The 21,125-nt window shown below is 33.7% G+C and overlaps 1 protein-coding gene across 1 annotated transcript in view; it reads right to left on the bottom strand.

The window, feature by feature from the left end:
• LOC149530748 (nucleoporin protein Ndc1-Nup protein) overlaps nucleotides 1–20,436 on the bottom strand; it is a 67,113-nt gene extending 46,677 nt beyond the window's left edge. Inside the window, exon 1 of the mRNA XM_089809531.1 lies at nucleotides 19,752–20,436. Within this exon, the coding sequence (XP_089665657.1) occupies nucleotides 19,752–20,264 (513 nt within the window). The 5' untranslated portion in view covers nucleotides 20,265–20,436. The remainder of the gene's footprint in view (nucleotides 1–19,751) is intronic.
• Between the last annotated feature and the right edge of the window lie 689 nt (nucleotides 20,437–21,125).

Genomic DNA, 21,125 nt, shown 5'->3' with positions numbered 1-21,125 from the left:
GGGAACATAGCAAGAAACCCATTGACTACAAATCAAATACAAATTTGGCAGTGCTTGGGATAAGTACAAAGCTCGTTTAGTTGCAAAGGGCTTTTCTCAACATTAGAGCATTAATTATGAGATCTTTGCTCCTATTGCAAAGATGAGCACAATCAAACTAGTCCTAGCCATGGCAACACGATTTGTCTAGAAGGTCCATGAGATAAACGTCAAGAGTGCTTTCTTGAATTGTGACCTACAATAAGAGGTTTACATGGTGCAACCTCCTGGTTTCAAGGTTGTCAGTAAAGAACATCAGGCTCTCCAATTAGTGAAAGCTCTCTATGGCTTGAAGTCGGCCCCTAGGGAATGGTACATGAAAATTGATAAGTACCTCAGTGATCAAGGCTTTCAAAGGAGTTCTTCAAACTCAAATTTGTACATCAAGACTACTGACAGTGACGTCATCCTTTTGGTTATTTATGTGGATGATTTGATCATCACTAGAAGTTCGGCATCTTTGATTCAGGGAATCAAATAGAGTTTATGCCAATCTTTTGATATGACTGATCTTGGGCTCATGCATTATTGCCTAGGTGTTGAGATTTGGCAGCAGTCTTCTGGCATATTCATCACTCGGCCCAAATATGCTAGGGCTCTGTTAGACGAATTTTGTATGCAGTATTGCAAGCTTGCATCTACACCCATGGAAAAAGGTCTCAAGTTATCAGCCAAGTCTGATTCTCCTCCCGTTAATGATACTACATACAGGTAACTAGTAGGCAACCTCATCTACCTCTTTGCTTCTAGGCCTGATATCAACTTCATAGTCAGTTGCATCTCACACTTTATGATAGCTTCCAAGGTTAATTGATCATTGGATGGCAGCAAAGCGTGTGCTTTTTTATGTGAAGGGCACTACAAATTATGGACTTCTTTACTCTTGGAGTTCTAATACTGGACTCAGAGGGGTTACAGGTTTAGATTGGGCAAGCTTTGTTGATGATAAAAAGTTAACTTCTAGAAATGTGCTCAGTTTGAGATCTGGTGCCGTCACATGGACCAGTAAGAAGCAGCAAGCAATTTCTCTCTCCTCCATAGAGGCTGAATACAAAGGAGCTGTTAAGGTAGGATGTGAAGTTGTTTGGCTCTGTCGAATGCTTGTGGATATGCAGATGTCACCAACAGGACCGACCACTTTGTTTGTTGATAATGAAGGCGTCATCAAACTTGCAAGGAGTCTAGTCTTCCATGAACGAACCAAGCATGTGGATGTTCACTATCACTACATAGGACAGCTCGTCGAAGACAGGACAATAGACTTGCAGTATGTTCCTACTACGGATCAAACTATAGATATTCTCACCAAGTCTCTTGGTCCTAATAAGTTTGTCAAATTTAAAGGACAGCTTGGTGTTGTAGATAGATTAACCATTAAGAGAGGATATTACGATAATAGATAACATCTATTATTAGTTCCTGCCGTAGGCAGGAAATCTTACGGAACCGTTTAGTTCCAAAACAATTATTACTTTAACCAATAAGTTTCAAATATTTTTTTGAGTTGTAAGTTTTTTTATAAAATTTTGATATTTTATTATTTTTTGAAATGGAAAAAAGCTATCTAACTAAAATCTTATTGGCCCTCACTAATAATAGTAAGGGAGACAATTAATTTTTGAAACAACAAAATCAAGAAAAATTTAAAGCTCAAACTTTTACCATTAATTGTGCAATTGATCATTGAAAATATCATAAAAGATGATGTGACACTAAATTTACTTTATTATTTCAAGAATTTCAAATTTAAATTCTTTATTTATTATGATTGAAAATATCATACAAGATGATGTGACACTACATTTACTTTATCATTTAAGAATTTCATAATTTAAATTCTTTATAAAGTTTGAACATTTTTATTCTATTTTTTGAAAAACAAGAATAGTATTTAATTGAAACCTTATTAGTTGAACTCAACTTACAATGCTAATTACTAATGATATTTTGCATTTTATTACAAAAAGATTAATGGTTAGTTGACATGATGATAAAAATGAAGCATAATGTATTCCGAAATTCAGGTCTCCAAGTTTTTTGCCTACTATGTGCTTGGCTCAATTTTACAATATATATTGAGAACTATTAAAAAAATATTATCTTTTATTGAAATGTACCTATTTTTCCATGTGAATGAGTATAATTATATTATTGAGTCATTAAATATAATTTTTAGTTGCAATATTAATTCAAATTATTTCAAATATATAAGCTTCTCAATTCTTTTAATTAAATATTCTTTACATTTTTAAATATTTTTAGTTAAATATTCTTTATTTTCAAATACAACCTTCTACCATTAGATGAAAACGTCCTTCAAATTTTCAATAGTTCTCCTAAAAGTTCAAAAAATGATTATACATACACAAATTCTATTTTTTTTCCTTCAAACTTGTACTCATATTTATAAAAAAATAACATGTCATGCTTAATTTCTATTTATGAATTAAAGACCAACACCAAAAAGTTCTTTCGATGTCCTCGTGCCAACAACACCACCAAAAGCAGGAACTTTGGCGCTTGCGCCTCTTGTTATCCAATGGTTATCTATTTGTAATCTATTGTAAATATTAGAATGTTTCTAATATTTAGTTAGCTTGTAGTTAACTGTTAGTTTTCTATTAGCTAGAATAGAATGTTTCTATTCTTTATGATCGTTTCCTAAGGAAGCATCATTCATTCTTTTTGTATATATTGCTCTATTGATCATTGCTAATATCAAGCAAATATTTACCAATTACTTCGTAATAGTCAAAATGTTCTCAAGGCAAGGTGTTAAAATGAAAATTCAATACTCGAAAAATGAAAGATGAGAAATGAAAAAGAAAATCCAAGCTTCTAAGTAAAAATAAGAAAAAAATAAAAGAATTCCAGAAAACCATGGATAAAATCAAAATTCAATGTTATTTTGCAAGAAAATCCTAAGTGTCATAAAAAATCCCCATAAATTACTTAACCCGGGGCACCACGACATTTGAGATTCCTTGAAAAATGCAACATTTCAAAAAGTTGAACATTTCAAATCAAAGACTAATAAAGTTGTCCTTTTCAAATCAAGGACAGGGATGAAAGAAGTTCTCCCTATGAAATCACAAATTGAAATAACGAACAAAAATCTTTAAATCTGAGCAAAGGTAAACTTTATCCAAAAGGGATAGAAAATTTAGAATTTTACAAGATATTCATGAGATGCAAAGGGTTTCCAATGTTAGCTATGTGAAGGCTGTTGCAAATTCGGCTAAATGAAGGATTTTGCAAATTCGGGTCTGAGCACAATAAATAAAAGATCAAAATACCCTTTTGGTACATTCAGATGCAAATCCAATACAGATCAAGTAAGAATAAACTCAGGCTAACAGCAAGGGCGAATTTTAGAACATATTCAAGGCGAACTTACTATTGAAGTATAGCATCAATCGAAATGATATACTCGTTACATTGAGTATTTGTATTCATGATTTATATGAACATTGTTTTATGTCTAATATTATTGATAAGAATAATATATATAATATATATTATACATTATATAATAATAATATATTAATATTACATATATGCTTAAAAGTGAGTGATACATATAGTTAACTAAAGATGATTAACTATAGGAACATGTCTCTTGAAGAAACATATCTCCTCTTCTCATATTTATATGAGATCTAAATCTGCATTTGGAAATCATCAATTACAATGGCCATATTAGTACATTTGCAGAAACAATCTTAGTTACTTTAACATGGTATCAGAGCAATAGGCTGCAAATGTAGAAAAATAGAATAAATGCAGAACAATCACAGGAAAGGAAGACGGCAGTTCTAAAGGACAAAACACCACATGCTCCAAATTAACATAAGTTGTAGGACCGACGGTGGCAGACCCAAAAATTGATCTGTGGCAGTATCTCTTATATGCTAGAAATCATGCAGACAATCTGAAGAGCAAATCTATTTAAATATCAATGGAGAAACAAGAGAAAATTCTCGCCTAGACTTGTTTCACTTTGAAATGAATGAATAATACGGAAATGAACAATTATTACAAAGATAACTGAAGGAAGAATTTGAGTGAGTAGTTTCTAGTGAATTATGGCCATCAAATATTTTGAACTGTTCAATATTTTCAATGTTGGGGATCAGACCGGCATCTCTGCCATTGAATTTTACACAAAGAAGGAAATTCAATTACATATGCAGCGATCTTATTAAATTCAACAATGATATTAAAACGTTGATCATATCGCTGCAAAAGGAATATGCAAATTCAAGATTTAAAGAATGTATGCTGGTTGTACCTGTACAAATAATCCCTAGCTGTGCTTGTATTAATTTTTTTTTTTAAAAACAAAGATTATCAGTAGGGTTCACATTCTGTATAAAACTATATCAGTGACGACTCAATATTTCTGGCAAATGCTGGTCCACAAATCAGAGTTGGAGAGGACGTGTTGCATTGTGTGAGTTCATTCATGCACTAGAGGGATTTATTTAAGATAATGCAAATTTATTTCTCCATTGGGGAAGCATCTAGACAGGTCACAACAGGTGTCTAATAATATTATGATATGAGCAAATTCATTTTGTGCGTATCTTGGTATTCAACATTCTATGAGATGGTATCTCAATGAGGCATTCTTTCAAATGATCCCGGTTCATCCGAATTGCATGGAGAATATTGGCAGAAGCTATAATGTTGTTCTTTCGAAAATTGTTTCCAGTCTCTACAATGTCATAGATGGGAGGATGTTGTCAAATATAGTGGAGAAGGTGGCGTTGCTCTATATTGTTATCTAAAGACTGGTTATTAATGTGAGGACCATCCTTAGCCATGTTGGCAATCCGTTCGAAGAGTCTTTCTCCTGCTTGACTGCTTATCCACATAGCAATAAAGAACAGCAGTGGGGAGGCCTCAGCCCTGCGCATTTGTATGTTGTCACTGCTGAGGGACACAAGTGCCGCAAGAGCCACAACAAAGTGAAGCACAATTCAGGCTTACAAAATATCCTTGGTGCTCCATGCATTTAAGAGCTCGTCTCAAGTTTCAACGTTGATACTTGTGTGCATTCTCCAAAATAGCTACTCTCCAAGTCATGAATTCAGTATGACAAGAGATTCCCTTTTTTTTAATAATTGTCTTCCCAACCACTAAGTTTTCATAGTGTTTGTGAGCATTGAATTCTACTGTGAATATTGTGGCTTCTATAGATAGATTTTATAATGTGAATTACGTCACGGCTTGGTAAACTTTCAATTGTAAGGAGTTAATAGAAATTGCCGCTAATCTTCATCTCAAATGTTTTGAAATTGAGAATATCGTTGGGGATAAAGAAGAGCAGGAAATCTTCGCAAAGGTTGTCAAAGGGAATATGACAATAAGACTTCATAAGAAGTAAAAATATTCTCTCTCATAGGAGAGACCTTTTGTGTCAATGATAGTCAAAAGTAAATAAATGTGTTTGAAAGGGGTGAATCAACGAGACTTCATTCTACGTGGCCATCAAAGGTGGCACAACTGTTAATAATTCTCCTTATCACACAAGGGACATAAAGAGATCATATTTAAAAAATTAAAAAAAATTAAAAACATCAGATAGAATAGTCAGACAATTGGATGGGAACACATAATAGGATTCGGCACGAACGAGAGGTAATGGGCAATGGAGATTAATAAGGTATGAACAATTATTAATTTTACTTTTACTTTATAAAAATGATATAATATGTTTATAGGAACATATTTCTATAATTTCATATATGTTCAATGTATATATTAATTTAGATATCTATCTATATTGAAATAACGAGATCATTCTCAAAGAAAGATAAGTAGGGTTGATGTTAGCTTACGATTATTTACATTTTATTGGAAAGATATTATATTAAGTATTATAGTATTATGTCTCTTATTTTTACATTCTATTAGACCTATGTGCCTTGATCTTTTCCTTCGAAATTGTTATTGCAGGAAAAGGGAGACTGAGATTTAGAGGAAGACTGACATTTCAGGCAACCCTAAAAGAGAGGAGCAAATAGAGGATATGATTCAATCAAATCTTTAGTGATCTTGATCATATTGATTCAGAGGGAGTAAACCATGTTGTGATGGAATCTTCAATGATCGATAAATGGTAACACTCAAGAGGACTGTAATTCATGCAACTATGTGATCTTAATGGGCCTACCCCTTGTGTACATCATATGAAAGTGGTAACTTCAATTGAACCATCTACAATAAATGATAAATGAAACTTGACGTATGAGTTGTAGAGCCATTCAAGTGGCAAAATCATACCCAATTAAGATATTGGTATATTGTGGACAACTTTGTGTTCACTTATACTGTTAAGCTAAATGTTTGGACCTTCAATGGATGAAAAGAGCAAGTTGGAACTTAAAAATAAGTTTTCACAATTGATACAAAATTGTTTGACAATATAAAAGTGGGAACTTCACATTAAATGATAAACAATGTTCTATTCCCACTTGAACCATCCTTAGAAAAGGAGATATTCCATGACCCTCATGGTCAGATAAGTACTTGTATCTTTTAGATTTATCTATTCATTTATTTGTAATTCTATACATACTATAAGGGCTATTTGCTTTGATCTTTTCCTTTATGTTTGAGGATATTCTTACAGGAAAAGAAAATTGAGCAAGTTGGAACTTAAAAATAAGTTTTCACAATTGATACAAAATTGTTTGACAATATAAAAGTGGGAACTTCACATTGCGGAGCGTAAATGATAAACAATGTTCTATTCCCACTTGAACCATCCTTAGAAAAGGAGATATTCCATGACCCTCATGGGCAGATAAGTACTTGTATCTTTTAGATTTATCTATTCATTTATTTGTAATTCTATACATACTATAAGGGCTATTTGCTTTGATCTTTTCCTTTATGTTTGAGGATATTCTTACAGGAAAAGAAAATTGGTACTTTACATATGCTACCAAATATTGTTGAAACTAAATCTAATGATAGTAGTTCCAAAGACCCTGATGATTAAGATGGATAAAGTAAGGCTCTTGAAGAAAACAGGATCTTAAAGAAAACATCTTTGATGATTAAGATTATGAGATTCTTCTACATTAAGAGGGAGTATGATATTTCTTCGAAGGCAATGCAAGAGCTTAGAAGATTGATACTCAGAGGGAGTCTAAAAATGCATGTGGTGACTGCATGATGTTTATGGGTCTACTTCTACATATATCATGAGGGAGTAATTAGTTCGACAGGCATCCTTGGGTAAAGAGAGTTTTTGAGGAAGTAACTAGTGGACCTGACTTCCCAAGATCAATGTTCAGAGGGAGAAATTTTGAGATACAATCCTTTGTGGATGATATCTTCTCTTTGAGGAGAAGTTCTAAGGGAAATTCTTTATAATGTGCCCATCTCTATGAGAGAGAACTATGAGGTGAAAACCCTTTGTACCACCCTCTGACTAGGTTCATGGTGGTTACTATTTCACATATGATATGTAATGAAAAGTGGCGATCTTTCATTGACATATATAAACAGATGATAACCATTATAAGATGACGATCTTATAAATGGCAGACCTATTATCATGGTTCTTTGGGCCAGATTTTTCCGAACACCATGATAACGAAAAGACAAAAAGTAATCTTTGTAAGATTAAGATCTTGCAAATGATAGGCCTAGTATTATGACAAATTTTTTCCAGATATGACGGAAGTCATTGATAACGAAAGCATTATGATTACTCTAGATATTGTTTTGGACAATTGGAAATCATAATATACCTTATGATAGTGTTCATAACATTATGATTGTAGTTATTTGAAAAGTCACTATTTCAGAGTGTTAAAGTCGGATAATATGTTGTGTATAGATATCCTTGATACTAATATCTCATAAAATGTTTTTGTCACTTCGCCCTTTCTAAGAGGGAGTGTTGAAGTATAGCATTAGTCAAAGTGATATACTCATTACATTGAGTATTTGTATTCATGATTTATATGAACATTGTTTTATGTCTTATATTATTGATAAGAATAATATATATCATATATGTAATATAATATGTATTATATATATTATACATTATATAATAATATATTGCATATATGGTTAATATATTAATATTACATATATGCTTAAAGGTGTGTTATACATATAGTTAACTAAAGATGATTAACTATAGGAACATGTCTCTTAAAGAGATAGGTCTCCTCTTCTCATATTTATATGAGATCTAAATCTGCATTTGGAAACCATCAATTACAATGGCCATGTTAGTACATTTGCAGAAACGATCTAGTTACTTTAACACTTACAGCTGACTAGAAAGTGTAAATCAGTGATAAAAAATCAGGATTCGAGAAATCTGTGATGAAAACGAACTGGGGGTGTTTTTGCAAGCAGATTGAGGAGCAAAAATCAGAAATTAAGGCGAGCTTCAAGAGCACCAGGCTTAAGGATGTGAACTCCATCAGCAGTAGAGCAAATTCAAGACATAATTTCATTACAAGAAAGCGAAAAAACCCAGCAGATCAGACACAAATTCCGTCAGTTCTAGAGACCAGATCAAGGGAAGTTTAAACATTTCAAGCAGGTGTGAAATCAAATCAGGCAGAGGGTGGATTTCCATCATTGAGAAACAAAATCTTCCATTAAAACATGGATTTTCCAGATTGTCAAACATTGCAAGAGGACTCAAAAACAAAGTGGCGAGTTTATGAAGGACAAAATCAGATTTAAAACCTAAGTCCATCAAATTACCAAAATCATAATCCTTAAAGTTTCAATCGAATTCAAGTCAAGATAGCATTGAAGAATTGGTCATTGTGACAATAGTTTAAGTTCTTCAAACTTGCATTTTTCTTTTTGTTATCATGGCCTGAAATATTTTTCTTTTTCAGGTTGGACGCAAGGATTAAAGTTGGTATGATGAAGGAATAATGATGATCAAGGCGGCAAACAAAGGAGGATAAAAGGAGATCAAATTCAAAAAGGGGCAATCTTCAAAAAGATGGCAAGGAACTGAATCACTTCACAAGTGAACAATGCTACAAAATCCTTGCATTTCCTTCGGAAACCAAGAATCAACATGAAGGTGATTATGGCATGGAGGACTCAACAAATGTATCCAAGGAAGGACATGGCAACATAAAAATACAAAACATCAAGATATTGATGGAAGAAGACAACGAAGAAATTATAATATGAAGGATTTTAACAACAAAGACATTGAGGAAGAGGATTATCCTATGATGAAGAACTTAACAAGGTCAATGGAGGACAATATTCAGATATTCAAGATAATGACAAAGAATGGCAAAATGATGAGAAGTCAAGAGCTACGCCAAATATCAACATCATGAAAGAGAAAGAAGATTGCCATGAAGATGAAGATGAAATACAGAAGCTTAAGGATAAGGAGAGCAAGCAGATAGTTTCAACAGGAATTAATCAAAGTTGGAAACTCATTCGATGGAGATATAAAGAGATGAGGCGATTTGGGAATATGAACCATCACAATCAATCAAAAGTTGAATAATGTTGAGTACCAAGAGATATTTCTAGAGTTGCAGAGACTTCTTTATGATGATGTAGAAGTGCAGTTGAAAGAAAGATGATGAAGAATACTTTGAGCACTGTGCAAACTGAGATGGCACCCACTCATCTCCAACTAATCAAATAGCTCTAAGAGATCATGTCCAAGTTCATGAAACGTAACTCCTCAAACAAGTGGACATGTGGAAAGCATTTGATGCAATATTGCAATCAATTTTCTCATTGCTTCATCCAAACTTACAACTTTAGCATTGGGTAGCATTGAATGTATGGAGGTAGTAATTGAAACTAACCCAATTAGAGTTCAGTTGAATTATCTTGGCCATTGATTTAGAATTAATTTGGGCCCTTCTTTTGTAATTGACAAGTCTATAAAAAGGCTTGGCCTTCTCATTTGCAAATTCATTGGAGGTATATGTTATTGTTAGAAAGGCCAGGGCTGCCGTTGCACCAAAAGATCAACCTTTTAATGCCCAATACAACCAATAGTCTTATAGAACCACAGGAGGCGGTTAAGCCATGTCACGAACCCTGCGAGGGATGCTGGCCCACTGCCAACAATCCCCCTCCCAGCGTCACTCGTCGTGGCTTGTAGGATTTGAACCTGTGACCAAGCTCTGATACTAATTGTTAGAAAGGCCAAGGCTGTTGTTGCACCAAAAGATCGACCTTTTAATGCCCAATACAACCAATAGTCTTATAGAACCACAAGGGGCGATTAACCATGTCGCGAACCCTGGGAGGGACGTTGACCCACTGCCAACAGTTATAGACTAGGAGTAGATTAGAGATTGTTACCAAGACTATGATGAAATAATATACAATGTTCATTGAAGATATGGTGGATCTTTGAGTATTGTTTCTAGATTTTGCATTGTTTCTACTACTTGAGTTTTAGTAAAATTTCATTGATTTTAATGGAGAAATGTGGAGATATGCAATGAATTCCTTGGTCCAAACTATTTGTACTTTTGTTGATTGCAAGGTTAGTCTAAACCCAGCTAGGCACAAGTTTGATTGTGGGTATTCATTTGGGTATTTAAATGAATTATTTCATTATGAAAATGTTCCGATCAAGCGACATTGAGAGGGGCAGGGGCAAATCAATGTTGCAGTACTTTTACATAAATCAAATCTTTTACCATAATTCCATATTACCATTGAAATGATAAAGAATAAAAGTAAGCCATACACAACAAGAGAACAAATAACACCATTATTTGTTCTCAAGGAAACCCTAGCCAAGGGAAAACCCTAGTGAGGATTGAACCCATAAGATAATGCACTAATCTGAAAATGTCCTTGTTAGAGGACGTGACTTTGTTAAGAGTTGTTACAATTACATCTAGTATGTAAGTCCCTATTAAGAGACAAGACCCTATTAGAAGTTTACATCCTTGTTAGGAGTTTGAGAGAACATGAGGGAGCTCACTACTCGAGGGTGAAGGCCAAATCCACCTTCTAGACTCACAATCCAATACAAAGAAAGGTATTACATCAAAAGAGTAAACTATACTTAGTATCACAAAGCTTGATTAGTTCCTTTGACTCTCACATCTGCTCTAAATTTGGAATCTAGCATCAAGGCTTGCACATCACATTAGTATAGCATCACAACAAATCCACATATGCTTGCACGCGAAAAAGACTTTCCTTTATACCATTATGTTCCTTGATTCCAATCGGCTCCAACTAGCTTTTACAAAACGTGTTCATATGCTCACCAAAATACAAGATTAATCTGTGTTATTCAAGATTTAAGTCATTGGATGTAGACCCACTATTGCTAAATAATTGAATTGACAAGGCCATTCAATTTACTAAGCCAAAATATTCAATCTCCATACACTGTCATGAAACATTGTCATCCTGGACCTGTTCCACTTTGCATTACTAAAACTCACATTGTATTGCATGCTAACACAAACAACATATATATTTATTTCCATTTTTTTGGGACATGTCTTCTAAACTTGTTGTATAGGGATTACAGCAACAACCAATTCTAAATTTATGGACCAATCCCACTTTAAAACTAACTCAATTTCTCTACTTTGGCATGTTGAAATGATATATAGGTTCCACACAGTGGGGAGATATGTTGGGGTTATGCAATGGATGTGATAAGAGGTATAGAAGCTCATCAAATCGAGTAAAAACCCATTTGTGTGGCATTCAAATGCGCGTCATAGCTTCCCAAGATAAAAATGGTGTGCTCATGCCATCATCTCAAGTGACAATTTATCAAAGAGCACAATTAAGAAAGTAAAGCAGCGAGACTTCTTGAGCAATGAAGCCTCTCTTATCCCATCTATTCTTGAAGTTGTGTAAGTGAGCCCCCTTTTGGGCCAAGCCTCATAAAGAGTCCACTTCACATAAGAGAATAACAAGAGCATTAAAAACGACACTTACAAAAAAAATCCCAAATTTTGTCAACCAACAATATGCAAGATGCATGCAAATAGTTTGTGTTTCAATGTCATTCCCAAGCCTTATTGGAAAAGGAGGTAAAACTTTCATTGAAGCCCATTAAGAATCTCAAGGAAAGAGATAAGGATATCCATTGTTTTCAATGGATGGAAGGATGCCAAAATTGGCCATTGATCAATGTCATTGCAGTGTCCCTTAAAGAAGCAATTTCTTTGAATGTTGTGAACTGTGTTAGGCAATTAAAGGATGCAAAATGTATTGTTGGCAACCTCATGAGAGCCATTGAGAAATTGAGGACTCATGACATTGTTTGAGTCATAACAGACAATGCAAAAATTGTGGAGTCACTAGAACATTGATTGAAGCATTGTATTCACACATATTTTAAACACCTTGCATTGTCCACTCCTCTAACCTTATTCTACAAAAGTTAACGCATAAAATTAATTGAATTAACTAAGTAAAGCTTGAGGCTTTAGTGATCCAAATGTTTGTACCAAACATCACACGTATCAAGTCATATTCAAAACATTCTCAAAACTATTGTTGTTGAACGCAAGTGGCAATATAGAATCTTATGTATCACTTTATTAATTTATTGTTTTTAACTTCCGTATGTTTCTCTTCTTTGCTTTTATTTACTCTATTTGTTAAATAGGTTACTTAGACTTGTTTTGCCTCCAACATTATCATCTTGAGACAACTACACAAGTTTGGGAGGGCACTTTCTAGCATGGCCATCAACCAGTTGTGGTCCATATGGAAGCAATCTAATATTAAAAGGAAAACAAATGTTAAACAAATGAAGACACTTAGATAGAATTGTGTGAAATATTATTTCATTTTCATTTGATCCCATTTTCCATATGACCCATTATACTGACATGGATAAGCCATCTTTAAGAGAGGTATATGATGGTATCAATTGAATAGTTGACAAATGAAGGAAGTCTATCAAAAATGAGAAAACTAGTTGTTATTGAGCAATGGACCAAAATGTTCATCCCACTACATCTTGCATTTGCATTCACTCCAAAATGTTAAATAGTGTTGAGACCTTGCTTTGACAATAAGAGATGCACCATACAAAGAATTGGAAGTCAACTAAAGTTACAAGTAAGCATTTGCTACACTCTTTATATGATCCTGATTTGGTGGATATATAAATGATTGAGTTTGCAAATTTTGCATACTCCCATGCTCAAAGTGTTTTTGCTCTTTGTAACAAGTTCAAAAGGATGCTCAAAATTGATGATGCATCCATGGCCAAGTGATTCAACACCAACAAACTCTCACGATTACAGCTTTATTACTAGTAATATATTTTTATGTTTCTAACTTTGACTGAATAGGTTGGCAATCTGTCTACACCTAAGAGAAATTGAAGCGCATACTGAAATCCACTCAATAAATGCTCTCAAAAAGGCAAAACATTTAGCGTACATGTCATGCCCTGCCTAAGATGAGGGCATTATACCCAGATCGCAGCACCATAAGGAGAGCCGACCTGGACTAATTTAATTTAAATTCAATATGACGATTAAACTTCATATTAATTCATGGAGGGTGCCCTACATTTAGCTTAAAATAAATTCATTATGAGGATCAACCTAGGTCAGATCTTATACACACACTCACACACGTGTGTGTGTGTGTGTGTGTGTATTTCTTGACCGCCCAAAAACATAGGGCAGAGATAAATACATTAATCTAGCACTTTAATTAATAATTAATAAAACACAGCAATTTGCAGGGAAGTACCTATTCATAAACAGCGTCTCTTCATTAGACAGCAAGAGTACATGTAAAAGCAACAATTAAAAATATATATTCTGGCCAATTTGCTTATGAATAAAGGGCAGCAAGATAACTATGGCCAACTAAGAAAGGGTAAATAATTAATAAATTATCTAAGCAAAAGTAGTGATCAAAGGTTGTAACCCTTTCAAAAGGGCACTGCTGGTGAAGGTGTGTGACTCCCTACCCAAAGGGAGAAATAAAGAAGAGTTCCATTACAGGGAAAGAGGGTAACGAGGCACAAAACTATCAATAGAGAGAATATCGCCGATCAGTCACAAGATATCAAACAGATCAAGAAAGAACATAGATAAGCATCAGTGATTGCATAACAGTGATCACAATAATATATAGTTGGCATGTAAGTTGTAACATCATGATCATATACATATTGATATAGGTAATAAAATGGATTGCAAAATGGCAACAATCAATCATGGCAAGGTGGGGAAGGGCGTACAAGGAGAGGAAACAGCTATAAGACACCTCACTAGGCACACCACCTTATATGAGATGGTGGACGCCAACATGAGGCCAAGAGGTATGGTATATCCTCTCTTGGGCCTAGGGTAGAGGCCCACCTGGTCACCATATTGTAGTTTCTCTTCCCATCTCTACATTCAGTAATTGCTGGGATAGATTCAAAGAAATCTCAATCATAGGAGAATGCATAAGAGTGGCATGATGAAGGGGAACGGCTATAGGATTCCTTGCTAGGTAGACAACCTCGTATGAAACGGCAGAAGGCCACGTAAGGCCAAGGAGGATGGTATATCCGCTCTTGGGCCTAGGGTAGAGGATCACTCAAGCACCCTATCATGTCTACTTATCCAAACTCTATTATGGTTGAACCCAAATAACAAAATAGATATGTTATATGATTAAAATAATTATGAGTGCATTCTTAAACCCTTAAATAATGTTTGATCTTATGAATTGTATCTTCAATAAGTTGTCTAACATGGTTGCAAGATGTCAACAAGCTTTTATCTTACTTTGCGTTCTAGGTAAAGTTATATCTCTAACTAGATTATGTTCCTTGTTTATTTCATTTGTGATTCTAAGGCAGATATAGAGTAATCCCGAAAAGGGGCATTACAGTAAGTATATTTTTTTACCAAAGTTTGGTAGTGATTTTCTATCATGCGCATACTTCACAACGTATTGACTTGAATACTTCCTCTTTTCGTAATTTGTTAAGTGTTGACTGAAGTTGTGGGATATAGAGCTAAAACATATTGACTTGAATATTGCCTCTTCTCAAAATATCAATGAGTAAACATACTTTTAGTGCAGGTTTCAATGGCACTACTTATGGTTCTTCCTAATAGTATCATCTAACGTCAATAATAATGATGACTTTTTTAAACACAAATAATCTTATGGCTATTTTTTTTATTTTTTTGATATTGAACAATGAATATCTATCATGTCATTTGTGTTTGGAAAATTAACATTGAAGTAGTATCTTTAATTTTCATAGTGGATATGGTATTGTTAACTTGATTCATGTTCTTAGACTATATATGTTTTTGTGTGCGTATACACGCACACCCACAAAGTAGAATTGCAAATCTATGTACCAAACCCCCATACCTGAAACCAATCCCACAAATTAGCATTGGAAGTGACAAAGGAAGGTAATAAACAATTACATCTGGAAGTTAATAAACAACGACACGTGGAAGGTGAAAAACAATGACATGTACACAAATTTCAAATAATGATAAGGATTCAATGAGCTTTATGCCAAGGCAATGTGCATGACTCAAGCAATTTTCCTCTTCACCCTTTTTTTGACTGAAAATTCCACTCCTTTATTGAAAAAATACAATTGTGGTACACCCGTATGCACATGTTTTTAATTTAGGTCCTGAAACTTTAAAAAACAAAATGATTGTATTAAACAATACACTAAAAACATAGAGTTTGCAGATGCTATAAAAAACGTTAACTAAAAAGCAAAGTTGTCTAAGTAAAGACAACATCTAAAAATAGAACAGATTAAGATAACTAAAAATAATGCATAAATGACCATTAATTAAGGTTCTAGAATAACGAGTTAAATATAGTGAGAACCTAGGATAATAAACATATTCTAATACCCTCCCTTAACAGTCATTCTATCAACCACCCTCCAAAAGACTATACATTTCTTGTGATCATAAACCCTTTAGAACATTTTGTTGCTACTAAGACCCTGCCTAGATCTGCAAAATGTCAATGACCAAGAGTAGCCAAAATAAAACAAAGAAGGATGTCCCCTTCTTTAAAAGGTTTGCAACAATAGACAAGAGCTTGCCACTAACCTAAGTCACAAGGTTCAAGTTCGACGACCTTGAAATTCGGATGAAGTTCGACAAGTCAAAAATATCGAAAAAAAATCGACATTAAATTCACCTTAATGTAATTTTCAAAAAAATATAAGTATATGATATTTTTATTATTATATATTTTAATAATTGATAAAATAATATAATATTTACATGTTTAATTATAAATGTATACTATTTATGATTATATAATATAAAATAATATTAACATGTTTTACATTTTAATATTTGACAAATAATATAAATTTGTTCACAATTTTTAACAAATAATATAAAATTAATAACAATAACAAAACATACAATAATATAAAATTATAACTATTAACTAAATCTAAAATTAAATAATCTCAAAATAATGAAATATTAAACATACTATAATTAAAATCTAAAACTATTATCCAAAACCTAAAATTAAATAATCTCTTAACATTATTAAAAAGTTAAATACAATTTAATCATTCCCGAATTGTCGACGAAGAGGAAAGAGTTTTCTTCAGACACCTTCACCAATGGAGAGGAATGAAAGCCAAGTTCGTTTTAGATGTCGTTCGTTGCAAACTTGCAAGGCATTCAAGAGACGTTGAAGGCGAACAAGAAGCAGAGAAGTTAATGCCTTAAAAGTAGATAGGAAAGTAGAGAGTTTGGACGACTTGTAACCCACGACCTACACTCATGGTTATAATCTACAGACGCGATGACCTGCACTCATGGTTACAGTCTACACACACGAATTTGAGACGATTTTTCACGAATTTTTCATTTAATTTTTAGGTTCAACAAATTTTGAACTTGGAGCTGAAAATTCGACGAACCTTGTGACATAGCCACTAACCCTGCCACTAAGATGAGGTTGCTATTAACCCTCCCAGAATCTGCAAAACCTTTGACTAGAAATCATCCAGAAAACATCCAACCTAATGTTGGATAACAAAATTGTTCTTCCTTGTAGACAGAGATGAATACTAAGAGCACTTGCCACGATTTTGAGAAATAATTGGCAAACCCTCCAAACTTTTGCAAATGAGAAAGATGCCCCAAAAAAAGGCTATGAAATATCATGATTTGAAGTGAACAAAGCATCATTTCTTCAAAAAAAGGTAAGAACCTTAAAACATGAATCCATGATAGAAAATCACATGCAAACCTCCCAAATTACAAAAACCAATAACAATTTTTAAGGAGAACAATAGACCAAAACTACACTCAATTTCTTAAGTGAAAAATCAATCAAAACCAAACACAATTTTTGAGGTGAAAAATCAATCAAAACCAAACATGATTTTATCGATGAAAAATCAATCAAAACCATGTATAGAATCGAAGACACAGATCATTTAATACCGAACTTCATCTTTTTTAAGGAAAACCAATAAAACCCACCAAATTTTTTTATTTTTTAAAGAAAGTTTTATGAAAACTCCCCAGATTATAGGAAAAATATTAAAACCCAACAGATAACTTTTGAGGAAAAACTAATTAATACCCAGCAAATGACTTTTGAGGCGAAATTTATGAAAACCCACAAGAAAATCTTTAAAGGGAAAAATTACGAAAACCCATCAAATATTTGTTTCAAGGAAAATTTATTATTACCCATCAGAGAAACCTTCAAGCAGAAAAATAGGAAATTTCGTGTAGTAAACAGCATATGCAAGAACATGGAACAAACATGCAAGTACATATAACCATCAAAAATCAAAAACTTTTGCTCAATCTAGGAAATCTCGCAATCAAAAAATTCAGATCAGAAGAGGATCAACTTTTTCTTAAAAAATTTGGCACTTTATGAAATCCCGTTGACCCACTTGGATACCATGAAACTTTAAAAAACGGGATGATTATATTGACAATGCAGCGAATATATAGAGTTTACAGAAGCTATAAAAAGCATTAACTAAAAAGCAAACTTGTCTATATAGAGACAGCCTCTAAAAATAAACCAGATTAAGATACTAACAATATAGCCTAAATGATCATTAACTAAGGTTTTAGAATAACAGAGTTAAATATAGCAAGAACCTAGGCTACTAAAACTATTCTAATAGGGCTCACCTTGGTTATTAAGTGGAACTTACACCCTCACCTGTTGGAATGAATAGTTTGGGTAAGTTGATGAATACAACTTAGTGAGTGGATCTACATTAAGAAAGTATTAGTGGAATATTGATTATTATTATCAGAATTCCTCCTAAAATCATCACTTATTGATACATAATTTGATGATGCCAGCCCAAATCCAATCCTCTCAGAGGTTTCTTGTGACCCTTGGGCTATGTTGACCATTTTGTGAGATTGAGAAAAGGTCACTTTCATGTGGTAATTTACTCCAATAATGCATGGTTGCAGCAGTGAAGTAATTCATACATGTTGAAGTGAAATTGGGAAAGTAGCATTGATGTATAGACCTTTTGACATTTATTCGAATGTGTAAGGAGTGTGTAATGGCCTCAACACGGCAACAAATATCTGTAAATTAGCAAAGATATAATAGCTTGGGGAGAAGATTTCTTATTGTTCTGGAATTTTCCCTTGCATTGGGTTTCTCTAAAAACTAGTATTATGTTTCATTTTCATGCTTGCTTGTGCTCTCTAACTGTTGCTGCAATCTTTCTTATGAATGTTTATACTACTTAACAATAAAATATATAGATAAGAACTAAATTAAGATCTATGCATGTTTTGCATTATAATAAACAACTATAACAAGCCTGTTCTAATTGAAACATTTAAGATTTGTGCTGATTCAACAATTTTTTGGATTATCTATTTTGACATTTTTTGAAATTAACGTAATCTGTCCCTTTATTTTGTTATGTAGCCCTCTTACAGATCTAAAAACAATAGTTTAATGCTGCTTAGGCAGATAGTTTGAATAAGTCGGCCTTAATTCAAAATTGTGTATTGTTTTCCCAAAATTATCTTGAACAAGAGATTCAAACGTTTCTTTTTCCTTACTCTATCCGAATGAACAACTCTTTCTTATGTGTATATTGGAATACAGCAGCATTAAAACCAAGAAATAACTGAATGTGCATTTAATTTATAAAAAAGTTCATCTTGAGAGTTATGCCAATTACTCCTCTGAACTCCAGGAGATGGCAATGGTTTAACATAATATGTTTGTGTGGCTTTATTTACTCTCCAACAGTGGGTATTGTTTTCCAAAAGTTATCAAGAACGAAAAATTCAAACATCGCTTCCTTTTTCCTCTCTTTCACTCAACTCTTCCTTCCCCTTTAAATGGTAGAATATAACGACATTAAAACCGAATAATCCAATGTTCACTTAGTTGATAGAGGTGCAACCCTGGCCCAGATCAATGGAGATGGCGATGGATTATCAAACGTGTTTCTGTGGCCTTATTTTGTTATATCACAAACAATTCTTAAAAATACATATTTGTCTCGTTATTGTGCACAGAATTCGGACAATTTCCCAGCGAAAACCGGCATACGAGTTCAGCAATCATGGGGTACGGACATATATCAAAATTTTAAATTCACAGAAATATCAACAACGTATCCAAAGTTTAGGGTTTTAACCCAAAGGTTAAGCTTTTCTGTTTATTCTTCAAAATAATGGCACTTGAAAACAAGGCAGTGAACAACAGACCTGAATGATTGGAAAAGAGAGAACCCAAAGGCGTTTGTAAATGTAGTGAAGGCCATAGATGAAGCCAAGGGCGGCTCCACGGAGAGCCGCATCAGAAGGGCTCATAAGGCCTGGTGTTACGGTCAAGAGTGCCAGCAACCCCACAAACAATGTTATAAACACGAAAAGCACCCAATCCGCCGTTGTCTGAGCCCTTCGCCGGAGACGCAGATCACCCTCCCTCCTTCCCCAGCCCGCTCCGATGACCGCCCCCATAATAACCACCGCTAACTCCCACACCCCCGCCGCAGCTTTCTCTTCAGGATACGTTACGATATAATGGCCAAGCAAAAGAAGTGCCATACTCATCTGGAATACACAGAAGCGGAGAATCCCTATGCCAAACGACGAAAGGGTTAGCCCCCCAGCACAGAGTGTGAAGCCGAGCAATGCGTTCCATGCTGTCCATATGACCGTGGTGAGAACCTGCTGCCATACCAGGCACTTCATCCATCTCTTCTGCACTTCTGCCATTACAGCTTTCACAAACAAAAGGGCGGGATTTCAAAGTTTTGTATACATGTCTTTGGTTTAAATATTTTTAAAAGGAGTCGATTCAGTTTGGCGTCCTCCTCACTTCGCCTCTCTCCTCGAGGTTTCTTCAGACATTATCTGCCTGGATTCGTATAACTATCAACATCAACATGTTAACCTGCCATTTTTCACTATTTTATTCTTTTTCCTCGGTTAGGTTGGTAACTTATTATTATTAGAAAAAAATTAATTAAATCAACTATTCATCATTCAGAATTTAAATAGATTTATATAATATTTGTTAATGTTTGTCAGTATTTAAAAAAACACAATTAGATGCAAATTGCTTTATTGCAATTTTATTTGTTAATATATTCTAAATATCGGAATGATATCAAATTTAAATTGTCTAATTATCAACCAATTAAAATCAATTGACTAACTTTTCTTATTTTCTTATTTCTATATTGTTTGTTATTTTCATACAATGGTACTTAATTACTGTTTTGTTTTGTCATTTTTTATGCTTGAATAATTAAGAGTTATTATTGTATGATCATTAATAATAAATAGAACAGTAACTACTAAAAATAATAATACATATATAAATAATAATGAATATGATAGTAAGTATTTCATTGTCACTAAATTTTCTTATATCCCCTCTGCTCATCCTCTATAGCCCCTTATCTCTTTAATTGTTCTCTTATTTCTCTAAAGCACTCCCTCCACGATGGTAAGATATCTCCCAACACTTCTTCATGACTCAGTCCATCCAATTTTTGACCACATAAACATCTATGCTTAGTTGTGTACATCAACCATTGATCAATAGAGCCAATGGTAATTGTTATCAAAGCA

The sequence above is a fragment of the Cupressus sempervirens genome, chromosome 11 (genome assembly GCF_028749045.1).
Source record: "Cupressus sempervirens isolate cs-2001-9-10 chromosome 11, ASM2874904v1, whole genome shotgun sequence".
Taxonomy (NCBI): Eukaryota; Viridiplantae; Streptophyta; class Pinopsida; order Cupressales; family Cupressaceae; genus Cupressus; species Cupressus sempervirens.
This window is presented reverse-complemented; position numbering and strand designations above follow the sequence as displayed.